This window comes from Mauremys reevesii, linkage group 2 (assembly GCF_016161935.1).
Source record: "Mauremys reevesii isolate NIE-2019 linkage group 2, ASM1616193v1, whole genome shotgun sequence".
NCBI classification, from domain to species: domain Eukaryota; kingdom Metazoa; phylum Chordata; order Testudines; family Geoemydidae; genus Mauremys; species Mauremys reevesii.
The window spans coordinates 33,408,860-33,434,162 of NC_052624.1; the positions used below are offsets into that span (position 1 = coordinate 33,408,860).

At 43.8% G+C, this 25,303-nt stretch overlaps 1 protein-coding gene across 12 annotated transcripts in view; it reads left to right on the forward strand.

Annotated features, from left to right (window-relative positions):
• The window catches only part of ABI1 (abl interactor 1), a 124,659-nt gene that overhangs the window by 72,901 nt on the left and 26,455 nt on the right, over positions 1-25,303 (forward strand). For 8 of the 12 annotated variants that reach the window (XM_039521830.1, XM_039521836.1, XM_039521824.1 and 5 more), the window contains 2 exons: positions 14,338-14,514; positions 24,947-24,961. In XM_039521830.1, coding sequence (XP_039377764.1) covers positions 14,338-14,514; positions 24,947-24,961 — 192 coding nt within the window. The remainder of the gene's footprint in view (positions 1-14,337; positions 14,515-24,946; positions 24,962-25,303) is intronic. The other 4 variants (XM_039521825.1, XM_039521829.1, XM_039521835.1 and 1 more) reach the window with 1 other exon arrangement.

The window sequence follows — 25,303 nt, forward strand, 5'->3', positions numbered from 1 at the left end:
CCCCTCCCTGGGCAGGAGGCGGCGAAAGGGCGGGGAGGAGGTGGTGGCAGCGGAGGCAGGGACAAGCTGAGGAGGAGCCTGCAGCCGGCGCTGGAGGAGCGGCCCGCCCGGCCGCCATGTTCCGCCGCCACCCCCTGCGTTCCGTGACCTGCGCAGGGTCGTGCTACCGGCTCCTGTCTGAGGGGGGCTGGCCGCTGCCCATGGGAGAGCGGCAGGGACACGCTCCCCCTGCCCTGCCGCACAGCCCCGGTGACACTTGGACAGAGAACAACAGGGCAGTCAGAATCCAGCCCAGGACACTGCCTCAAGCAGAGCTGGGGCCCCCAGCATTATGCCGCCTCTGGTAACTTGCTGCCCTAAGCACTTGCTTGTTTTGCTAGTGCCTAGAGCCGCCCCTGTCTCTGGTATAAAAGTTTGGGAGACGGAGAATGGTGTTATCAGCCTCTGGCTAATGTGTGATTCTCTGATTGGTTCGCATCTGGTAAATTTTTAAAATCCTGTTGAAGTGGCTGTTTCATGGTCAGTCTTTGGGGGTGAATAGGGAGGGGGAGAATTATCATAAAGTGACTGAGATGCTCCATGTCTTTCCTTGTGGGTCATGGGCTAGACCAGGGGTAGGCAACCTATGGCACACGTGCCAAAGGCATCATGCGAGCTCATTTTCAGTGGCACTCAAACTGCCAGGGTCCTGGCCACCAGTCTGGGGGGCTCTGCACTTTAATTTCATTTTAAATAAAGCTTCTTAAGCATTTTAAAAATCGTATTTACTTTACATACAACAATAGCTTAGTTATAAATTATAGACTTATAGAAAGAGACCTACTAAAAATGTTAATGTATTATCGGCACGTGAAACCTTAAATTAGAGTGAATGAATGAATACTCAGCACACCACTTCTGAAAGGTTGCCAATCCCTGGGCTAGACCTAGTGGGGAGAGAGGTCCTGGATTTCCCCCCCTCAGGATACATCCGGGGAATGACAGACTGCTGTTTGATTGCTGGGACCGCTGACTGTCAAACAAGCCCATCCTAGTACTTTGGGGTAGAAAGACTCTTGAGCCATTGCCTGCGCATGGAGGACAGATGAGGTCCAAGAGGACTGGAGACAGGCAAATGTTGTGTTTGGTCTCAAAGTGAAACCTGTACAACCTTAATTCATCTGTCCTGCAAAATGTGTTTATAATACAATTATATTGCAAAAGGAAATTATCCCCACCCAACTTACCTGTCAAACGTGCTAAATTTTGTACAATTGCTTCACAAAATAATTGTATAAAGTAGTAATTTGTTTCATCTGAAGATGTACAGAGCTGCATAATAGTTTAGTGTGACTAAAAAGGCAGAAAATCTTATTTTTGTAGATCAAGTTGGTTGTCATTAATTTAACCCTTAGCATTCATATTGTACACATGATCTTCTCAGTACAATTTTTTTTATTCTGATTTTTTTTAAAATCCTTGTTAAATGTGCCCTTCCTGGAAAAAGAATAGCTGGATACAATCTGCATATGTTGATCTGCTTTACTCTCCTTAATCTGTATCCTTTTTAAAATATGATGAGTTTATTTTAAACAGCTGATGTAGTGAGACAATGAAAACTAAAGGCCCTGTGAAGGGAAGTGAAAATGCTTGGTGTTATGGTGGGATTTATGCAGAAGAGTTTGCAAACAGCTGGGATTATTTAGCTTGGAAATAGGGATTGTGAGGGGATTTGATTAAGGTATTTAAGAGTGAAGGCTATAATGAAAGCTGGTTGTTTGCCTCTACTTGAGTCTCTGCCCCTTTGCCCCTGGATCAAGGGAACACACTGAAGTAGGTGGGCAGTGATCTTAAAACCACTAATATTAATTTATAATGCAAAATATTAGTTACTCATGGATTTCACTGCCATGAGCAACTGAAGTAAAAACAGTGGGTCAGTTTTAAAAGAAGAGTCTGGATAATGTTTTGACCATTTATTGTATATTAACAGTCACAATGAGAGTAGTCAAAACCCTTTACTTCTAGGCTTGAGCTGATCAATCTAGTGGGACAGGAAGGAATTCCACTCAGTCCTCCATGTGCTGCATTGCACACCTAAATTCAATCTGGGATTCATTCCCCTCTTTTCTCTGCAGCATCAGGTACAGGCGATTGGGAGCAGAATACCAGATTTGATGGACCAATGGTCTGATCCAGTATTGTCAAACTATGTTCCAAGCAACTTGGTTTAGACCAGGGGTAGGCAACCTATGGCACGCGTGCCGAAGGTGGCACGCGAGCTGATTTTCAGTGGCATTCGCACTGCCTGGGTCCTGGCCACCAGTCCGGGGGGCTCTGCATTTTAATTTAATTTTAAATGAAGCTTCTTAAACATTTTAAAAACCTTGTTTACTTTACATACAACAATAGGTTTATCTATTATAGACTTAAAGAGACCTTCTAAAAATGTTAAAATGTACTGGCATGTGAAATCTTAAATTAGAGTGAATAAATGAAGACTTGGCACAGCACTTCTGAAAGGTTGCCGACCCCTGGTGTAGAATGTGATTTTTGTTTTGTTCAAATACCTCCTGTGTTTCTCCTTGAGCAGTAAAATAACTTTAATTGAGGAGAATTTCTCACCCCACCCTCAAATATAAAATGAGTTAAATGCCCACTCCTCTCCTTCCACCTCCCCGGATATATACTGAATGACTTTACTAACAAGGATCTCAGCTGTTCAGATTGAAAGTAGAATGGGTCTCAGTAACACTGAACATACATAGATCTGTACACATTCAAAACACTGTACATACATTAACAAATTCATCCTCTCAACTCCCCTTTGAAATAGATTGGAAAGTGTGCTATCTCCCTTTTACATGGAGTAGCTGAGACTTCTCCATGAAATGACTTTTCATAAGGTTACACAATGAGTTGGGCCAAGCCAGGGTTAGAATCAGAACTTCTTGACTCCCAGTTCTGTGCTAGTTCCTCCAGATTAATAATATTTTAAAGCATGCTACTATTCTTAATAATGGAGCTTTATAGTAGCAATTGTGGTATTCTCTTGGTAAGGATCCCTATAATTTATGACCTACCATCTGCAGGATTTTCCCGTGGGCTGTACTACCGTTGCAGTTCTTGGTTGTTTATAACCTATTCTATAGCTTATGCAGCATACTGTGAGGCTTCAATTTAGAATATTGCTACTTTGTCAGTTTACAAAACTAGCTTTATCTATTCCTGTGACTTAAAATATTTGAATTGTTGTTCAGGGAATACAACACCAACTTTGATGTGGAAAACGGATATAAAAATTCCACAAGTGACCAATCCATTAAGTATGACTTAGTCACTCCAGACACCCTGAAGAGGGGGAAAAGGTTATAAATCTGTTACACAAGAGGCAACGCTTTTTTCCTATGTAACTCCTAAGAACTTTTCCCCTTGTGCCTAAACCTCTGTTCACACAAAATCCATTCTGATCTAGTAATTCTCATACCTGCAGAACGATGCTTAGCATGTAAATAGTGCTTTAACTATCCAAAGCTCTGTGCAAACATTAATGTAGTTGTATTTTTAATAACTTAAACCCATCCCAAACTTTTATTCAGCCACAAACTGATTTTAAAAAGCAAGGGTGTGTGTGTGTAAGAGAGAGAGACTTACTCACAAAAGCAAAAAAGGAATCTGGAATCCTGGCTCTATTGTTAATCCCCTCCCCTTTCCTCCCCTCCCCCCCTCCGGTGTTTTGTGTCTCCTTCATCCACTCTTCTTCTCTGAAATAGTTGTGTTTTTGAGGTATAGCTGAAGTATCAGCATGGAGTTTCAGCCCGGAATTTCCATGTCTGTATGAATCAAGGGCCCAAATGTAATGTTACTTCTGTGCAGCTCTTAGAGCTGCAAAGACATTTGTCTTAAAAGAGCAAGTTTGTGATGTGAATATCATGCTAAAGGTCTAGAAATTGCTGTGTGAAGTGACTCAAGAAGCTATCAAAATAAAATTACACGAACAGTAGCAGCATTATTTTAGGGTGGGTTTTTTCAGTTTAATGTAACGTACCTATTTTATCTTTTTGTGGGTGGGGGGTGGTGATGGTGTTTAGGGCAATTCCTTCTCTCTCTAAAGAGACCACTATTAGAGAACATGTTAATCAAACACTGAAGTTTTTGTTAATGTGCTCACGGGTTTATGTAACTTGAGTTATTTTCCTCCCCTTTTCCCCAGGAATGGATAGTGCACAGATAGTAATTGATAACCCTTCTTCCTCCTAGAGCCCTGAGCATTCACTGATTTTGCTCTTTTTTTCCTTCAGCCCCTCCTCATTCACTTTTTCTTTCCCTCCCTCATGCTCTACTAGGATTCACATTGCAACCACCATTCTTACAGTTGAGGACTGGCCAGGACACCCTTTCCAGAGCATGTGAACACTACTCATTCTGTTGGAAAGGTTGCTGTTGAGCAATATGAGGAGCTCTTTCCTCCCTTCTTTTTTTCCCCCAGGTTGAGTGCACTCCTTTATTCTCTAATTCTGCATTAATGTTGATGGTAGGAAGCCTGTGAGTTAGCTACCCTGCACAGCGTTTCAGGAGTTCCAGTTCATTTAGCACAAATGGCAGTTACGTAGTACAAATCTGGTATTCTGTGTAGCTGCACTTGCTTTTCATCAACCCAACATTAAGGCCAGTTTAAATTTACCAGCGCCCATGTTCATGAGTTTATTTGCTAGGGGTAATTTTACTTGCTGTACACCAGCAAGTACATCTCAGTTAAGTCATCTTCTTTCTATATTACATGTTCTTCCTTGTAGCAATTGGTGTAGGTTCACAAGCATAGAGGGTGGACATGGATACATTAGGGCAGAATGAAGGTGATGCTTGGAGCCTTAGATGCAGGCATCTTTAGCTTAAGACACTTAAAGCTTAAAAGTAATGGTCACTTTCTAGAATGATTTATACAAAGACACTGCATTTTCATTCATCATTCTCCAGTACCGTGTGTGTGTGGGGAGTGCGGGGGGGTGTTCGGTCTGGGAATATTTTACAGCTCTGTCCATGTTTTACATTATGGAGTACAAGGGGGGAAAAAATTCAAGCTGTTTGATTGTATTATTATTATTGTACTGGGACTGGCATCTACCCCACTTCTGAGAAATAATAATTTCTTAAACTTCAACTTCATATCAAGTATGTGACGGCCTGGAAGAATGTGACAATCTAAAATAGCCCAATATTAAAGAGGCAACTACCCACTGACCTTTTTAAAACTACTTAAAGCTGTGTTGACAGTTTCCTGATGTTCATTGGCATTAAGCCAGTTATGTTCTTTACCATGTACTTTCTGAGGTTTTGTCTTCACTGCTTAAAAAAGGTGTGTTACCGCTGGATAACTAATGCACGTTGGCTATCCTGCTGTAAAACCCAAGTGGAGATGAGCCACTGTAGTATTACTACAAGGCAGACTAGGTGAGGCTAACCACTGGTGTGGGTACAGTGCTGATCTCGCCTAGCTATCTGTGATAATATGACACTGCCTTGTCTCCACTGGGATTTTACAATAGGATAGCTATGCACAGTTGTTATCCTGCTGTAAAACAAAATGAGCCCAAGTTTTCTTGCAGTGAAGACATTGCCTGTGATTAAGCAACAAGCTACCACTATATCACTAGTATACTTTCAACTTATGTGCTTAACTGTATTGGTTACAGTACAGATCTAATTCTCTGCTTTACACTAACAGTAGTGATGTCCGATTTCACAAATCACTGGTCTGCATTTCGCAGTAAGGTGAGTTGGCTTCTTCATATTTATTATATACCACATCACTTTACAGTTTGTAGGATTTTCCCAACAATGCTAACACACAAGTGAGCCAGACTACTTTCTAGCTATGCATTTGTCAGGGTTCAGTGAGGCCTAGGGGCCTTGGCATGAGCTGGCACCTGGTCCGCCAGCGTCAGACCTACATAGTGCCTCTCCAGGAGGTGGATTACCTACAGTGGCAGGAGCACCCCTCCCATTGTGGTAGTGAGTGTCTACAGTGCACAGCTGTACCGCTGTAGCATTTATTGAGAAGACCTAGCCTTAGTGAGCTGCTGCTCTTCGCCTTTCATCTTGTAAAATTGGCTGCTAGAGCATGTGTGGGTGCTGTAGCTGATTTTTAATGAGGCCTGCATATGTCTAGAAGTGCCTAGGTCAGAATGTTGCCTTAACTTAGGCTTGGTGACTACTGAGGATTTATGTCAGAGCATAAACTCAATGTTTTACATGTTCCAAAGCTGTGCAGGGGATGTAGCCCCATCTTCTATTTGCGTTTAATTGGAAGATATGTGGCTAAATTTCCTGCATTGCTTTTGAAAATCTCAACCAATGTCTTTAGAAAACAAGGAAAATTGAAATTGAAGTAAAGGAATGTCACTGAATGTTCTTCTTTCAGTGATTCCTCATGTCCGTTCCACAATAGGTGTGCGTGCTCGCCACATGCACCGGGGCCAGAAGATTTTCCCTTAGCAGTACCTGTAGGGGAGCGCCCCCAGTGACCCTTGGAGTGGCACTGCTATGGTGTGGTATAAGGGGTGCTGCGCATTTTTTCCCCCCCCCTCATTTCCTTTTTCCCATCAGTGAAGGTGCTTTGGAACTGCTCTGCTCCAGCTCTGCTGTAGCTTTCCCACTTTGGACTTCGTTTAGTTTGTAGTTAGTTAGTACCTGTAGTTACCCCCCACAAATATATAGTTAGAATAGATAAGTGCACCTAGGTTGGGGCATGCCCCAGGCTTTAAGTCGTGGGACACTTTTGTAAAAGGCCTGTCATAGAATATCGGGGTTGGAAGGGACCTCAAGAGGTCATCTAGTCCAACCCCCTGCTTAAAGCAGGACCAAACCCAACTAAATCACCCCAGCCAGGGCTTTGATAAGCCTGACCTTAAAAACCTCTAAGGAAGGAGATTCCACCACCTCCCTAGGAACCCATTCCAGTGCTTCACCACCCTCCTTGTGAAAAAGTTTTTCCTAATATCCAACCTAAACCTCCCCCACTGCAACTTGAGACCATTACTGCTTGTTCTGTCATCTGGTACCACTGAGAACAGTCTAGATCCTCTTTGGAACCCCCTTTCAGGTAGTTGAAAGCAGCTATCAAATTCCCCCTCATCCTTCTCTTCTGCAGACTAAACAATCCCAGTTCTCTCAGCCTCTCCTCATAAGTCATGTGCTCCAGCCCCCTAATCATTTTTGTTGCCCTTTGCTGGACTTTCCAATTTTTCCACATTCTTCTTGTAATGTGGGGCCCCAAACTGGACACACTACTCCAGATGAGGCCTCACCAATGTCGAATAGAGGGGAATGATCACGTCCCTCGATCTGCTGGCAATGCCCCTACTTATACAGCCCAAAATGCCATTTAGCCTTCTTGGCAACAAGGGCACGCTGTCGACTCGTATCCAGCTTCTTGTCGACTGTAACCCTTGGTCCTTTTCTGCAGAACTGCTGCCTAGCCATTCGGTCCCTAGTCTGTAGCAGTGCATGGGATTCTTCTGTCCTAAGTGCAGGACTCTATACTTGTCCTCCTTGAACCTCATCAGATTTCTTTTGGCCCAGTCCTCTAATTTGTCTAGGTCCCTCTGTATGCTATCCCTACCCTCCAACGTATCTACCACTCCTCCCAGTTTAGTGTCATCTGCAAACTTGCTGAGGGTGCAGTCCACGCCATCCCCCAGATCATTAATGAGGATATTGAACAAAACCAGCCCCAGGACTGACCCTTGGGGCACTCTGCGTGATACCAGCTGCCAACTAGACACGGAGCCATTGGTCACTACCTGTTCAGCCCGACAATCTAGCCAGCTTTCTATTCACCTTATCCATTCATCCAACCCATACTTCTTTAACTTGCTGGCAAGAATACTGTGGGAGACTGTACCAAAAGCTTTGTTAAAGTCAAGGAATAACACACCCACTGTTTTCCCCTCATCCACAGAGCCAGTTATCTTGTCATAGAAGGCAATTACGTTAGTCAGGCATTACTTGCCCTTGGTGAATCCATGCTGACTGTTCCTGAGCACTTTCCTCTAAGTGCTTCAGAATTGATTCCTTGAGGACCTGCTCCATGATTTTTTCAGGGACTGAGGTGAGGCTGACTGGCCTGTAGTTCCCCAGATCCTCCTCCTTCCCTTTTTTAAAGATGGACACTATGTTAGCCTTTTTCCATTCATCCGGGACCTCCCCCAATCGCCATGAGTTTTCAAAGATAATGGCCAATGGCTCTGCAATCACATCCGCCAACTCATTTAGCACCCTCGGATGCAGCGCATCCGGCCCCATGGATTTGTGCTTATCCAGCTTTTCTAAATAGTTCTGAACCACTTCTTTCTGCACAGAGGGCTGGTCACCTCCCCCACCCCCATGCTGTGCTGCCCAGTGCAGTAGTCTGGGAGCTGACCTTGTTTGTGAAGACAGAGGCAAAAAAAACCATTGAGTACATTAGCTTTTTCCATGTCCTCTGTCACTAGGTTGCCTCCCTCATTCAGTAAGGGGGCCACACTTTCCTTGACTTTCTTCTTGTTGCTAACATACCTGAAGTAACTCTTCTTGTTGTTCTTAACATCTCTTGCTAGCTGCAACTCCAAGTGTGATTTGGCCTTCCTGATTTCACTCCTGCTTGCAATATTTTTATACTCCTCTCTGGTCATTTGTCCAATTTTCCAGTTCTTGTAAGCTTCTTTTTTGTGTTTAAGATCATCAAGGATTTCACTCTTAAGACACCGTTAATATGGTTGCCTGCCATATTTGGATTTCACTGTTAATATGGTCACTTGCCATATTTACTATTCTTTCTAAACATCGGGATGGTTTGTTCCTGCAACCTCAATAAGGATTCTTTAAAATACAGCCAGCTCTCCTGGACTCCTTTTCCCCCTCATGTTGTTCTCCCAGGGGATCCTGCCCCTCAGGGAACTGAGGGAGTCAGTCTGCTTTTCTGAAGTCCCAGGGTCCATATTCTGCTGCTCTCCTTTCTTCCTTGTCAGGATCCTGAACTTGACCATCTCATGGTCACTGCCTCCCAGGTTCCCATCCTCTTTTGCTTCCCCTACTAATTCTTCCGAGTTTGTGAGCAACAGGTCAAGAAGAGCTCTGCCCCTAGTTGGTTCCTCCAGTACTTTCACCAGGAAATTGTCCCCTACACTTTCCAAAAACTTCTTGGATTGTCTGTGCACCGCTGTATTGCTCTCCCAGCAGATATTAGGTTGATTAAAGTCTCCCATGAGAACCAGGGCCTGTGATCTAGTAACTTCTGTTAGTTGCTGGAAGAAAGCCTCATCCCCCTGGTCTGGTGGTCTATAGCAGACTCCCACCACGACATCAACCTTGTTCCTCACACTTCTAAACTTAATCCAGAGACTCTCAGGTTTTTCTGCAGTTTCATACCGGAGCTCTGAGCAGTCATATCGCTCTCTTGCATACAATGCAATGCCCCCTCCTTTGTTTCCTAGCTTGTCCTTCCTGAATAGTTTATATCCATCCATGACAGTACTCCAGTCATGTGAGTTATCCCACCAAGTCTGTTGTTCCAATCACATCATAGTTCCTTGACTGTGCCAGGACTTCCAGTTCTCCCTGCTTATTTCCCAGGCTTCTTGCATTTGTGTATAGGGACTTAGGATAACTTGCTGATTGTCCCGCTTTCTCTGTCTGAGACAGGAGTCCTCCCCTCTTGCACTCTCCTGCTCATGCTTCCTCCCGGTATCCCATTTCACCACTTACCTCAGGGCTTCGGTCTCCTTCCCCCGGTGAACTATGCCCATGAGTGATCTGCACACTGACTGTTTATGCTGTCTGGGGGAACCCACCTCAGCGACCGCTGCAAAACTTGTAGATCTTTTAAGTCTCGTACTTCCACATTCACATATTCGAGGGCCACAGGCATTTCCTCCGCTTCGCGGTAGGACAGGAACACTACCAGTTCACTGTCCTCTCATTTGGCCTCTTGATGGCACCCAAAGTCTTCACAAAGTGTATGTCTGTGGTTGTGGCCTACCTCAGGCATCCAGGGGTCCAGATTTTTCCCTATCTCGATGACTGACTGGCTGGTCAAAGGCAGCTCCAGATCACAGGTACAGAACCATATAACACTCCTCCTGTCCACGTGCACCACACTGGGGCTGCTGGTTAACAGCACCAAATCCACATTGGTACTGGTGCAATGCATAGAGTTCATTGGCATGATTCTGGATGTGGCATCGGCCAGAGCCAGCCTGCCTGCCTGCCTCCCTCTCCCTAGACAGATTCTAAACCTTGCTGGAGCTCATCGGGGTGGTTACGGGGTTTCCCATGACTACTGCCAGAGTGTGCCTCCATCTCCTAGGTCATATGTTGGCATGCACATACGCCGTTCGTCACGCCAGAGTCAGGATGCAGCCCCTTCAGCTCTGATTGGCCTCGGCATTCTCCCAGTCCAGAGACAGGATGGACAAAGTTCTCACTGTGCCTGAACCCATGCTAGCCTCCCTCCACTGGTGGTCCACTCTGAGGAACATGCTCCAAGGGGTCTCGTTCAGGGGCCGGCCCCAAATGTAGAGTTGGTGTCCAATGCATTGGACTTGGGATGGGGAGCCCATGTGGGAAACCTTCAGACTCAAGGGCTGTGGTCTGTGCAGGAACTAGCCTCCACATAAATGTCAAAGAGATCAGGATGGTCTGTCTAGCCTGCTGTGGCCCTTCGCTCGTGCATAGCAGGCAGGGTAGTCGGAGTTCTCACGGACAACACGGCCTCGATATTCTACATCAACAGGCAAGGCAGGGCCCGCTCCTCAGCCCTCTGCCAGGAAGCCCTCAGGCTGTGGGACTTTTGTTTAGCCCACAATATCAACTTGGAAGCCCACCACTTACCGGGCGTCCGAAAATCGTGGGCAGATTGGCTGAGCCAGGACTTCTCCTCTCAGCACGAATGGTCGCTGCACCCGGAGGTGGTGCACAGGATTTTCCGAATGTGGGGCACTCCCAAAGTGGACCCCTTCGCAACCAAGCAGAACCGCTGGTGTCCTCATTTCTGCTCCAGGGGAGGGCTGGGCATATTCTCCAATGCCTTCCTTCTGTTCTGGTTGGATCAGCTTTTGTATGACTTTTTCCCCCTATTCCACTGATCGTCAAGGTCTTGGAAAAGATCAGGTCGGACAGAACTCATGTCTTTCTGATTGCCCTGGTGTGGCCCAGACAGTACTGGTATGGGACTCTCATGAGCTTGGGGGGGCCTCCCCCCATGGCTGTTGTCAACCTGCCCGGACCCTCCCTCTCAGGACCAAGGTTGCCTCCTCCACCCCAACCTAGCAGCCCTCCACCTCACAGCATGGTTGCTCAATGGTTAGGCCAAGAGGAGAGGACTTGCTTGGAGGGAGTCCAGCATATCCTCTTGGAGAACAGGAGGCCCTCCATGTGTCAGGCCTACCTGGCAAAATGGTCTCTGTTTTCCTGGGGGGCCGCAGATCGGGGCGTGTTGCCAGTGGCTGCTCTGATCCAGTTTATACTGGATTACCTCCTTAATTTCAGAGCCCAGGGCCTAGTGCCCTTGTCTGTCAAGGTGCATCTGGCAGCCATATCGGCTTTCCACCTGCCAGTACAGGGCCACACTATATTCTCTCATGCCATGACCGGTCGATTCCTTAAGGGCTTGGATCACCTCTTTCCTTACGTCAGACCCCTGATCCCTCAGTGGGACCTGAACTTCATGCTGGCCAGGCTAACAAGGCCTCCATTTGAGCCACTTGCTACATGTTCCTGGTCCCACCTCTCATGGAAAGTAGCCTTGTGGTGATCACGTCTGCTAGAAGGGTCTCAGAGCTTCGGGCTCTGAACACAGTATTCCATAAGGATAAGTTCCAGCTCCACCCACACCCTTCTTTCCTCCCTAAGGTGGTTTCCGCCCATCATATGGGCCAGGACACTTTCCTGCTGGTGCTCTGTCCCAAGCCCCACGTGTCCACTGAGGAGCACCACCTTCACATGCTAGATGTGAGACGGGCTCTGGCCTTTTACCTGGAACATACAAAACAGTTCAGGAAGTCTTTGCAACTGTTCATCGCTACTGCCATGCGCATGAAAGGTCAGCCAATTTTCCAATCAGCGGCTTTCCAACTGGATCACTTCATGTATCTGTACTTGTTATGACCTGACGGGTTCCCCTGCCGCCGATTTGTGAGGGTGTACTCGACCAGGGCGCAAGCCTTATCAGCTGCCTTTCTGGCTCATGTCCCTATTCAGGACATTTGTAGGACTGCCACATGGTCATCGGTCCACATGTTCACCTCGTATTATGCGATAGTCTCCCAAACTAGGGAGGACGCTGGGTTTGGCAGGGCAGTGCTCCGTCCTGAGTGTCTGAACTCCTGCCCACCTCAAACAGGATATAGTTTGGAATCACCTATTGTGATTGCTCATGTGCATTCCACTTGAAGAAAAGACCGTTACCTTTTCCATAACTGGTGTTCTTCAAGATGTGTTGCTCATGTCTATTCCACATCTTGCCCTCCTTCCCCACTGTCGGAGTTGTCTGGCAAGAAGGAACTGAGGGTTGGGGGAGTGCGCAGCGCCCCTTATAACGTTCCACAGCAGCACCACTCCAGTGGTTGCTAGGGGTGCTCCCCTATAGGTATTGCTAAGGGAAAAACTTCCTGCACCGGTGCATATGGTGAGCACACACACCTATTGTGGAATGGACATGAGCAACACATCTCGAAGAACACCAGTTACGGAAAAGATAACGGTCTTTTGCAAGCCATCTATTATTCAGTCTGAGGCTGTGAAAACAAGCTCGCTAGACTTTGCTTCTTTTAAGTTCCTCCTCCACTTACCTTGCATCCTAGTTTGCGATTTTTTAATAGGGTATAGAAACTGCTGAGAGAGGTTTTTGTTCCTTCTACTATAACTCCAAAGAGCTCAAGATGATTTAAGCACATACTAGAATTCAGTTGACTAAATCTGTCCTTCTATTGCAAGCATTTGAAAATCACCTCTGTATGCTTAGTCAACAAAGAGTTAAGGTAAATCTGTAATATTAAAAAAAGAGAGAGGGAAAAAAAAGGGGGGAAAAAGTGTGTTCTGAAACCTGGCAATGGTGGGAGGGTTTCAGAACTCAAGCTTCAGCCCAAGCAGGAATGTCTACACTGCTATTTTTAGCCCTGTAGCACAATCCTGAGTGAACTGACCCAGGCTCTGTCACCCACTGCTGTGGGGGAAGTGTTGTTTTTTGTTTTACAGTGTAAATGTACCTGTTTTCTTAGGATCTGTTGACCTCTTGGGTGCTTATATGTTGGGCATGATTAGATGGTGGAAAATTTGCTTTTGAATACAAACTGATTTTATGATTCATCTGGGTGCTTGTTTCCACTTTACTAAACACAGCGTATGCAGCACAATACTGGTTTTGATTGGGGCAGATGACTGTTTCCGGAGACTGATCCAAGCAAGTACTGACAGACAAGGATCTTCTTGCTCTTTCACTCTTGCTCTCCTGGGTTCTGATTGTTGCTCTATATCCTTGGCCTTTTAATTTGGTTCCCTCAGCTAGGAGTTAAATAATGCCCAGCTTATGTGAAGAGAGGCTTGTTTTATGCCATCAAAATTAGTTTGCTCCTTCAAATTGCGGGGTCAGGGTCCTATAGTCTGTACTGCCTCTACTTATTTGGTCCTTGCCCTCCAAATTGGTGGAGCACAGTACAGGTTTAACCCTTCACCCACCACCTCCAACCTCCACCCCACCCCTTGGAAGTTAATTCCAGGGGTTGGATCCACCAAACCAAATCTCCATTCTGAGTAGAGATTGATGCCCTATTTAAGGCATACAATAGACAGTGTTCAGCTTTGGATCCATTTTCTTTGGTAAAGACAAAATTTGGAGCAGGCACAGAAGGTAGCTAAAACGTTAGTGGCAAGGAAACTGTCTTTTTGGTGTAGTAAGTTGGTGGCTTGAGAGAGTATTGGTGGCTTGGGGCAAGTCACTTAATTTTTGTCTTCATTTCTCATCTGTAAAAATGAAATTAGTGATCACTAATGTCAATTATAAGGGTAATGAGCATGGTTAATCCAGTAATATCTATAAGGTGTGTTTGAAAATCAAAAATTTTATAATAGATCACTTCGTTACTACTATTCTTACTTGGAACTGCATTGTTATTCTGCAGAGTGTAATTATTTTATTTTTAAAACAAGGATCTTGTTTATTACTCTAAATTTTTTTTGCAAACTTTTCCTTATTTTAGTGAGGTTAATAAAGTAGTTTGTTTCAAGTGCTATTAATTTAATAATTCAGATTGTTTAATTGATTTTGACTTGAATGTTTAGGCACGTCTTTAAATAAAACATCCTTTTCTGTTTTAAATTTAGACTGTGGACATCCATAAAGAGAAAGTGGCTCGCAGAGAGATAGGTATTTTGACAACCAATAAGAACACATCAAGAACTCATAAAATTATAGCGCCGGCAAACATGGAGCGTCCTGTAAGGTACATTCGAAAACCTATCGACTATACCGTGCTGGATGATGTCGGCCATGGAGTAAAGGTGAGAATTCATGTAAATTTTGAAGACTTATTTGAACTGAATGCAGTGGAAATTTTAATTGAGATTAAAATACTTAGTTCTTGGTGCTGCTGTGAGGAGTTGATACAAATGTACCCAGGAGCAGCGCAGGCACAAAGTGAGATATTTATGTTGAGGTCTTGAGCAATTTCTGCTTATAAACTTGTGACTGCCTGAAGTAACCACAAACCAGGAAATAATGGCTCATGATTCTGATAATGGATATTTCATAACAATGCAATTGCACTGACTGGTCAGAAAAAGGGACATGACTGACTTGTTATGAAAAACATTCCTTAGTTTAAAAAAAGTGCTGCAAAAGTCCTTTTTATCCCTTTCTTTTTATCCCTTTCTCCTACACTCCCACTTTTGTTTAAATTAAAAAAAAACAAAAAAAAACTAGGTCATGGGCAAACTTGATGGCTGGAGACTTCATTAGGGGGAGGTTTTTTTGAAGGCACAACGGGCAAACCCCCCCCCCCCCAATTGAAAAATCAGTGGGAGTTGATGCTTCACTTTTCATTTGTTCATTTGGAAATCTTCCTCCATGTATATAAGTGTCTTGACCAAACTCAGCTTTTTGGGTACAACAGGTGGCCGCAGGAGAGTTAGGTAAGACTAATCAACATGGTACCTTTTACCATCTGGGAATCTTTCCTTGTCTGGTAATAGCAGGTTTTATTTTTCCTTAGCTGACATGATAGTACATTCAGTTAATTGCAATATTCCCCTGACTTACCTTAAAAAGCTTTTATTCAGGACCTTGTATCCAAATAAGGAATTGTGTGTGCTAGTCAGTCAGGAAAGCAGCTGCATCAATCTTGAAGTGGCTTTCTGTAGTGCTCAGCTCTAAGGACTAGATCCTTATCTGTGGCAGAGAAGTAATCACCACAGATGGAGGGAAATGAGGAGGTGCCAAGGTGTCCTTGGCATTTCCGTGATCTTGGGGTTGCTTAGCAACAGCTAAGCACAGTGAAGATGACTGCTTTAACCTGTGACAGCTGTCACAGCCTCGGGGCATAGGAGCTGTTAGGGGGTCCTGTAGTGCCTGAGGATCTCACTACACAGCAGAGAACCTCTGAGGGGATGTCTACACTGCAATTAAAAACCTGCAAGCTGGCCCATGCCAGCTGACTTGGATTCACAGGGCTCGGCCTAAGGGACTGTTGAATTGCCGTGTAGATGTTCAGACTTGGGCTGGAACCCGGGTTGTAGGACCCTGTGAGGTGGGAGGGTCCCAGAGCTTGGGCTGCAACCTGAGTCTGAACATCTACACCACAATTAAACAGTCCCTGAACCTGAGCCCTGAGAGTTGGCATGGTCCAGCTGTGGGTGTCTAATTGCAGTGTAGACGTACCCTGCGAGCCAGATTCAGTGGGCTTAGGGCTGCTTTATATTGGTACAGTGATGCAGAGCAGATGAAACATACAGTGTTGGAACATAAAAGAGCAACCATACAAAGGAATCCATTTGACCTCATAGAAGTTAGTCACTTTTCATTTAGGGCCCCTTGCATGTGAGAGAAGGTAGCTTGAGGCAGTGGAGAAGTGTCAGACTCCATGTTTCTAATGCCAGCTCTCCGTTCACCGTTTAGATACCAGAGTGATTGACTATCTAAAAGACCATAAAATAGACTAATCAATTAGCTGCTGCTGCATTATTGAGGGGGTGTGTCCTTGAGCCTCATAAGCTAGATGTTTGGTTTAGATTCCAGTGCTGTTAAATAGTAATAGCAGCTTTCTCCCATTTGTACACTTTTATTTTGGCATGTCTATTTTAATAACATGTTCAGCTTCAGCTAGGAAAAAAAATAGCCTGCCCTTTGGAACTGATAGTCTTCTGTTCACTGGGCAAATGGCCTTTTTTTCTAAAAGGCTCTTCGCAATTTTATACAAGTTTCAATGGTAGTTTTTGCCATCTGACTGACTAACCTCATTATGGAAAATTGACTTTACTAGAAACCTGAAGTTTAGTGGCCTTGATTTGTAGTGTACTATGTTGACTATATCTTACTTTTGTTTCTTCACTGTGTGATTGGCCTACTGCCATGCTATCAATTCTGCTATAGGCGATGGGACAATGGCTGTGTGTGTGAAAAGATGATGCCCATGTCTCTACCACATGGATTCATTATGCAAATACCATAATTGCCAGGTAAACCTTACGCATCTGCTATTGGAAACGACATCCATAGCCTTCCACTCCATAAACATAGACCTCAACCCAACCACTTCAGTAGCTGTATGTATCTCACCCAGAGAGACTGCTATTATAGACACCTAACTGGTACATCTCACTGTCTCCTAGAATGTGGTACTCATTGTAGCTGCAAAGGAGGTTGAATGTTCTGCCTTCAGTCTTGGATATAAAGAGGATAGATGGCTTAGTGCAAAAAGCTTTCCACTTCTGGGTCCCACTTCAGATTTCTACTTGAAATTGAATTGACAGCCTCAGATCAGTTCCCAGTCAGCAGGAGTTCGCATAGTCAAATGGCCATTGATATTTGACATTGTTGTTAAAAGCTTGAGCTCCCAACACAGAGCCATGTCTCAAACCTAACCAGAGTGGTTCTGTCAAATTGGGGCTGACATGGTTAGTGGCAGGAATGGAGAAAGCTGCATTGCAAATTCTTCAGCATACCTGTGACAGGACCTGACTCACCGCTGCGGTGCTTCCTGCTGGTCTTTCAGAGAATTAGCTTTTCCACCCTCCGGAGCGCCCTCTGCAGGCCGATGCCCTGCTTGCCCCCATGTCCTGGACCCTGGTGCCCCTTTGCCTAGGGGTTCTGCCCCCTGGCAGTACCCCCACAACTTGGGGGTCTCCTCTCCCTGGGAAACCCCAACTCTCTATCCCCCACCTCGCCTCAGTCTGTGGCTACCGCCAGTCACTATCTAGCCCCCCTGTTCACTGGGGCCGACTGCAGCATATAAGCCATTCATCATCAGCATGGAGAGTTTGGACCTGTTGCCTTTGCCTCCCGTGGGCTGCCGCTCTGCAACCCCAGCACCTTTGCGGCCTTTATCAAGGCCTGCAGCCTGGGGGGTTTCCAGGCTGGAGCTCCCCAGCTCCTCTGGCCTTCCCCCAGCCCTGCTACACTGCAGGTACCTTGCTCAGCTCGCAGCAGCCAGGCCCATCTCCCTCAACAGCTAGAGAGAGACTCTTGAGCTCTGGCTAGCAGCCCCTTTTATAGGGCCAACTGTGGCCTGATTGGGGCGTGGCCCCAGCTGAAGCTGCTTCCCCAATCATCCTTTCCCCAGCCATAGCCCTCTCCAGGGCTGTTTTTAACCCCTTCGGGCAGGGGCGGGGTGACTACCCTGCTACAATACCCAATACATGGATAAAGAGGATATCAGACTTTACTGCTGTCAATCCTATACTCTTGACCACAAATTCATCCATAAAGTATTGATGGAAACTGTCTAGGGCCTTGGAAGTGGCATGATTTCCTGACAAAACCAGAAATTGTAGTTCTAATCCCAGTTTACCCACAGATTGACCAACTGTATGTTTTGCCCTGTTCATACATTCTTTTTCCTCAATAAAATTGGGCATGATATTTACAAATGAGGTAACTTTTGAGTAAGTGTTAACTAATGTTCAAACAGCGCAACAACATCCTTTATAAGGGCTAAGTTATCACTGTTTGTGTGACTTCATTTTGTCTTGGTGGAGGTAGGAACAAAATGGGGAGATGGTAAGGAAACAGGAAGGAAAACATGAGGCCACCAGAATAAATATGGAACCATAGCCTGTACAATTCTGATTTCTAATGTCTGTGTGAGAGAATTTTTAAGGCATTTAATAATAATTTCAAAAGTATATTGCAATGAGCAATACCAGAACTGTTTTGTTTGATTCTCATTTATTGAATTAAAAACAAAACGAAGCTGGTACTGGAACTACTCAAATACTTCTCTCTCCCAAAGCATTTGTTTCTGTATGCCCTTCCCTAATGGGACAAAAGTTTCTCACACTTTATTTTGAGTCTCACCCTGGGAATAGGGAGTGGATCATCATGCAGAAGGAGAGAAGCAAAAGCAGGAACATGTATGGAGAGGCATGAGGAAGGGCTCTGCTCTGTGTATTTCTCCCTCCCTCTGAGCTCGTGAGATCAGCAGCTGTTGTGTGGTTGACGCTCTGCTGATGGGGGAGGGAGAAGATAGGCAGCAGCTGTTCTCCATAGTATATTTCCCTCCTGCTGGGAAAATCACTGAGGGAGTTGATGCTTCTAGTAGTACAAACTGCCTGCCACAGTTTATGTACCAAAAGGCTACACTACCATTGCGGGGAGTTAGTCAGCGACAGCCCAGATCCTTAAGGAACCTGGGTGCTGTGTGGGATCCAGAGTCCACAGTTAACACACAGGGACAGGTCACCCCTAAAATGGCCCAGGATCTATCTAATTATACTCTTATTGGCTTGTGGGTCTGAGAGTTTTTCAGGCTGTCTCCATATCTCTACTCCACAATGCTCAAACCTCTCCCTTTGGAGGGGGCAGTGCTAAGTATTCTGTTCCAGTTGCAATGCATCCATTTTTCCTGGGATGGGAACAGTGAGCCCAGGGATACCATAAGTTTGATTTTGATGCCTCATACGTGGGCAGTGGGTTTTTTTTTAAACTGTTGCACTTGTGATTAGACATAACATGGCTCACTTCTCTTTTCATTGAACAAACATTGTGTGTAAATGGCTGCAAGAAATGTAAACACAAGCGGATTTTGCCAATCTGTTAGATACTAGTCACTTAGTGACCATCCTCTGGGGATGAAGGCAGGGGGACACAACTGAAGTCATTCCCTCTTCAACCCCATGTAAATCAGAACCTATCATGACATGTATGAAGACTTAGTAACTTAAAAAAATTAGACACAAGCTAATTTAACCATTCTTCCATTCTCTTCCTTTTGTTTTGTGAAGGAAAAAATAGGTCAAATGCTGTTATCCATACAGAAAATCCCAGGGCTTAAAAAAAGAATGTTGCTGAAAAGAATTATGCCTGTCTAGCAGCCCTGCTAGAATTTTAAAATATTCTGTGTGAAGAATGAAAGGCAGGTAGAATTGGCGCTATCAGAGTGTCTCAGTCCATTTGATTGTAAAATGAAGGTTAAAGCAGAAATGGAAACGATTTCTTATGCTAAATGTAGATAATGTGTTTAACACTCACTAAATGAATTGTCCAGTAGTTAAAATTGATTGAGTTTATTGTATAAAACTAGTAATTATTTTTTAAAAATTACAGGAAGACTGAGCACCTTAAGTGGAGACTTTGGAAGAATTTTAAAATCTCCTAGATATGAGGCACTTGTGACAAGGTGAAGATTGATTAATCAGTCATGGACCCAAGAAAGATGCAGGGGATAGGGAAAGGAGAACATTTAAACTGGAGATGGAGGCTCCAAATCCCGTAGTACTGAAATATGAGAAGTGGGTTTGATTTTTCAACATCTGTGAATGCTTGCCATGTACCAGCTTAGTCACTTATGTTCTTCATGATTATACCTACCACATAAAACAGAGAACAAAAGACAAGACTATGAGGAAAAGATTTCTGTGCACCTGCTGTTTTTTCTCCCCTGTAGGGAAAGGCCTTTTATGTTGGATCCAGCTGGGCATTAACTATTTTTGTAGAGATTTATTAAAAAGATTTAAATAGGCACTTCTAGAAGCAGCCAATGATTCTGATCCTGAGACTCTGAATTCTCCTTGTTCCTGGTATTGGTTAGTGTCAGACACTAGCACTTCGTGTAATTTTGCCAATTGCATTGCTGCCATGTTATCATTCAGAGGGTCACTATCAAACAATACATATTGCTGTAGGGTAAAGGACACTGAGGTTAAAAATAACCATGAGTGTTGCCAATGCTGATATCTTTATCGTAAGGCTCATGATAGCTGGTGCTTAAAGTTAATTTGGTGTTTTTCTTAAAGTGAGAATCTCAGCTTTAGATTTATTTTTTGTTAAGTAAGTTTCTAGAAAAAATTCATGGTTGCAGAGAAAATCTTGGAAGCATGAATCCTGAAAGACAAAGCTAGAAGCTAACTAATGCCCGCCCCCCAAACAATAACAAAAAACAACGCACCATGCTAGTAAAAACAAACAAACAAAAAAAAAAAACACTATTGTTTTGTAAGCCAAGCTCTTGAGTTTTGGAGCCTGACTCGTGATTTTGAATGCTTGGAGTCAGTGATACTGAAATGTTTTTAAAAAATATAAACATAATATAATGTTCCCCTAATAGAGAACCATTCATCTGAGGATCTCAAGCCAAACATTTATTTTACATGTTTTACAAACATTTCAGAGACATAAAAGTTGAACATAATTCAAAAACAAATTTTCTTTCTTGTACTGCTAATAATAGCTTAGAGTAATAAAGGAAAATCTAAAAAAGCCAACTGGATTTTTGTTTACTTGGACAACAAAAGTACTATCCCTTTTGTTCATCGTCTGCATCTGCTTAGATTTCACTTTCTGGTTACATGGCATTAACAGGAATCTGTAACTACTGGATTGCAAACAATATATGGCATATTGCTAATCTAAAAATAAAGTTCCACTAAAATAATAAAATATTATGGAATCTTTCTACTGATGTTTATTTTTGTAGATGATTTGTTTTAGAGCCTATATTGACCTGACATTGTCTTTTGGGGTCTCAGAACAGCCTGTGAGGCAAGAGCTAAGTATTATCCTCCATTTTACTCATAAGGAAACTAAGAGACAGTGTGATTTGCTTAAAGCCCCAAAAATTAATGGCAGAACTAGAACTAAAAATCCCCAATTCCAGAATGCAGATCACATGTAGGAGTCAGGAAGAGAACCCTCTGGGTTGTTAGCCATATCTTTTTCTAGGTTCATCCCTGAGTTTTCAGGAGCCCAGTGAGAAGCAACGTGTGAGCACCTGTTCATGATGCGTCAGTTCCCACCTACCAAGATAGCCCCTGGCTGCTTGTGACTCTTCATTAATACCAATACTATATTATGTGATGCTCCAAAATTGATCCGGGTACTCCACCAGAAAAGTAGGGAGGGGATCCATGTGTACAACATCCTACTTAGGGAGGATTCAGAGGTCTGCAGAAGAAATGGGTTCTTTGGCCACAGATATAATAGCAGCAGGGGTTCCCCAAAATGTTTTGCTGTTTTGGCGTAGGGCTGCCCCTGATATTCTCATTTGAGTAATAAGGAAAATGGCTAAAAATGGTTAGTTGAGTAGTCAAGAACAATCTTGGATTTTCTAGTGCAATTGACTGATTATTGGTGAAAGGAACATCTAAGGTTAGCTAATCTGTAAGCTTTTTTTAAAGTAGGCAATAAAATACTATCGGATTGGACTGACTGCAGTTTCCTTTAAAGGGCTTAAATCCATCAGTTTTACTACTTTCTGTAACCGTGTAGGTATGGTAGGGTACATTTTAAATTCAGTTGTTGGAGTAATGGCAAGTACAGTGAACAGTGTACATAGAGGAAGTTGCAGTCTTCTTGTACAGACAAATACACTATATTAAGAGACTTCCTTAACATCAAATTTTAGAATTCAAGGGTGAAATCATAGCCCTATTGAAGTATTTGGTAAAACTCCCATTGATTTCAGTGGGACCAGGATTCCTTCTCAAGTCTCTTGTATTCAAGGTGGTGGTTTTTTTTTTGTTTTGTTTGGCCATTGTCCACTTCACTAAATGTATTTATCTGCATGTTAGGAGCTTTATACTCTGTTCACTAATCTCCATTTTTCAAGTACAGTTTATAATTTGAAAAGTGGCATCCTGATTCTCTTCATCATGACTAATGTTCCCCTATTACCATTTCTTAGGTTGGAATAAAAGGTACATTTGTACCTTTGTGCCACTACCTCTGAGATGCTGGTGCTGTCAAGTGACTTGGCTTACCGTAATGGGACAGCCAGCTCCTGAGCACCCTTTGTAGCCTGGAGTGGCTCTGTGGCACCCTGTCTTAGTTTCTCTCTTGGCAGGGCTCCTGAAACACCTCCCCCACACAGCCTGGTTTGGCTGCTCCAGTGACTTGGCCCTCTGGCTAAGCCATTTAACGAAAGTCCACTGTTTCTGGGTTATACCAGTCCAAAAACCCCAAAGATTGCAATCTCAGTCTATAGCCCAGCCTCAATCTGGGCCTAGCTCCTCCATCTTGAGGGTCTTGTCTCTCTATTAGTCAGACACTCTTCATAAAGCCCTCTGGCTGAGAGTCTCTCCTGGGTTCCTTTGGCTTACTCTCTGCTCTTTTGGTCAGCAGTAACTACCCTAGGCATCCTTCCTGGAGTCTTCCTCCTTTTCCCTGATGAGAGAAAAAAGCTCTGTTCCACCCCAGGCCTCCTTATTTTTCCCTAACAAGCCTAATTAAGCCACATGATCCACAAGTCACATGACCTGACCGCTTCTCACTCCCTAGGGAGGTGAGTTAGTTGTTTCATGGGTAGGCTGGGTCCATCATCCCTTTTAAAGAGGCCACCCACCCTATAACAATGTCAGCACACCCTCTTGGTTACTAACACATCAAAGGGTGGGGTTTGTTAAGGCATAGTGCCAATGAAAGGCCCAACTCATTTCCTCGATCATTAGACCACAACAGTAAAACCCACATTGCAGCCTCCAGTGGGCTGAGTTCCTTAGCAGTGGCCTTGTTCTGTGATCATTCTTATATCCCATGTTTAAACTAGAATCTGGGGACTGGCTGACAGACATGCAAAAAAACCCACCTCTTAACGAAATTTCTTCTAAAGCTGCTTGTGGCGAGTTGAGGTAATAGTCCTAACCTGGAAACACCCACCCCATGGCACAGAACACACACTAAATGCCTAATTACTTAGCTTCCAGGACTCTGGCCTCTCTTGGTTCTCTTACCTCTCTAATTTGTCCTTCAGCACAATCTTCAGAGGATTCCCCTTCGACTTTCTGTGGGGGTTCTACATGGCTCTCCCCTTCTCTTATCCCTTTATACTTCATCTATGGGTAATATTATCCCTATACACAAATTCAACTACCATCTCTGTCCTGACTCATAGAGCTACCTGTCTCCTTCCGTCCAAACTAATTTTGGCCTGTCTCTGAGATCTTGTGAAAGTCCATCTGTCAGCTCAAGTTCAACATAGGCAAGACAGAGCTCTTAATTTCCCCCCACTTCCTTACTTTATTGCTGTTGCCAACTCCACCATCCTACCTAACATTTGAGCCTGTAACCTGGGCATCATTTTTGACTCAGACCTCTTTCAATGTCCTCATGTCCAGGCTATGCCAATTCTTTCTGCATCATATCTTTTAAGATGTGGCCTTTCCTATTCATCTTTACTGCTAAGTCATGCCCAGGTTCTCCTCATCTCACATGTCGATTACTGCAACATCCTTTTCTCTGGCCTTGACAAATGTAACTTTGTCATGCTCGTATCTATTCAGAGTGCTGCTGGAAAGATTGTTCTCTTTGCCCGTCACTTTGACCATTGTTTTCTATTTAAACCCTCCATTGGCTTCCCCTTCTGTATCAAACATAATACACTTGTCTTCATTTTCAAGGCCCTTCGTGGCTTATCCCCACTCGACATTTCGATGTTGAATGAGAGATGTGTAAACTGCTGCCCCCAATTGGCCAAGGATGGCCCCCCCAATCATTAATTTAATTTAAAAAAATATATATTTTGTGCTTTTTGTTTTCTGATTTTATTTATTTATTTATTTTTAAGCCTTTAGGATAACCTGAAGTCACATTTTTATGCTTTCCTTTGCAACCATGAGGGCTAGAAACATACTACTTTTTTAAACGAAAGCGGAGATCCGACTCCAAAAGTCAGAACTTCAAGATAAATACTAATTATTTTAATGCTGGCAATAAAATCATAAGAGCTGGCACTGCTGCATTACTGCCCTGGGTTAGATTTCAAGCAGCAACCTAGAGGGGTGAAAGGCTCTGCTGCATATCCAGTCTGAGAATTCCTTTCATTCTTTGCCGTTCAGTGCAGCAGGTAGGACTTCTCCATTCTGGGTTCTATTCCCAAAGTACTTACTGATGGTTTAATACATTCTGTAATGTGTGATAGAGATTGTATAGGGAATGTATGGTTTTGATATTTTATAACTATACAATGTTCTTGGTCTTGGATTAGTGTCAACCAAACATTTTAAACTGGTGTTAGAAACTTAAGGCTGGCAAGAGGCATGTGTCCCTTTTTTTGCTGGCCACGAGGATAATAATTGTAAGTTTCTTAAGTGTTTCGTTTGGAGATGCCTATTAATTGTGATGTTTGTCCTGTGACTGCTTATGAGGTCTTTAACAGCATACCTGGGTTGCAATGTAAGTTGTTAGTGAAATGAATCACTATTGTGTTTTTTTTAAAGTTGTCCTGTCAGTTGTGATAGATCTGCTATTAATTTCTGCTTTTCCCCCCCTTTTTTTGCCAACGTTAAGTGGCTAAAAGCCAAGGTAAGAAGAATCATTTCTCATTTGACCCACAGTGCCTCATTGTATTGATAGTTGAGGCTGCAGAGCCATTAAAACTGAAAGCTAGTACTCTCCTATACTTCTCTCTGCTTTTCATAGGTTTAGGTTAAATAAGCTCTACTTCAGTGCAGATTTGCAACATTTAGCCTGGATGTGTTAATATATCAATGATATATTGACATTTGCATTTATACATAGATACATTAATTTCTCTAACACATGTAGCGCTTTGCTCTGATTTGGTAGATGCCTTGATCCTATTGACTTACATTTTTTTATAGGAGGTTTCCCAGACAATATGCTTGACTGCGCTAGTCAAATAGC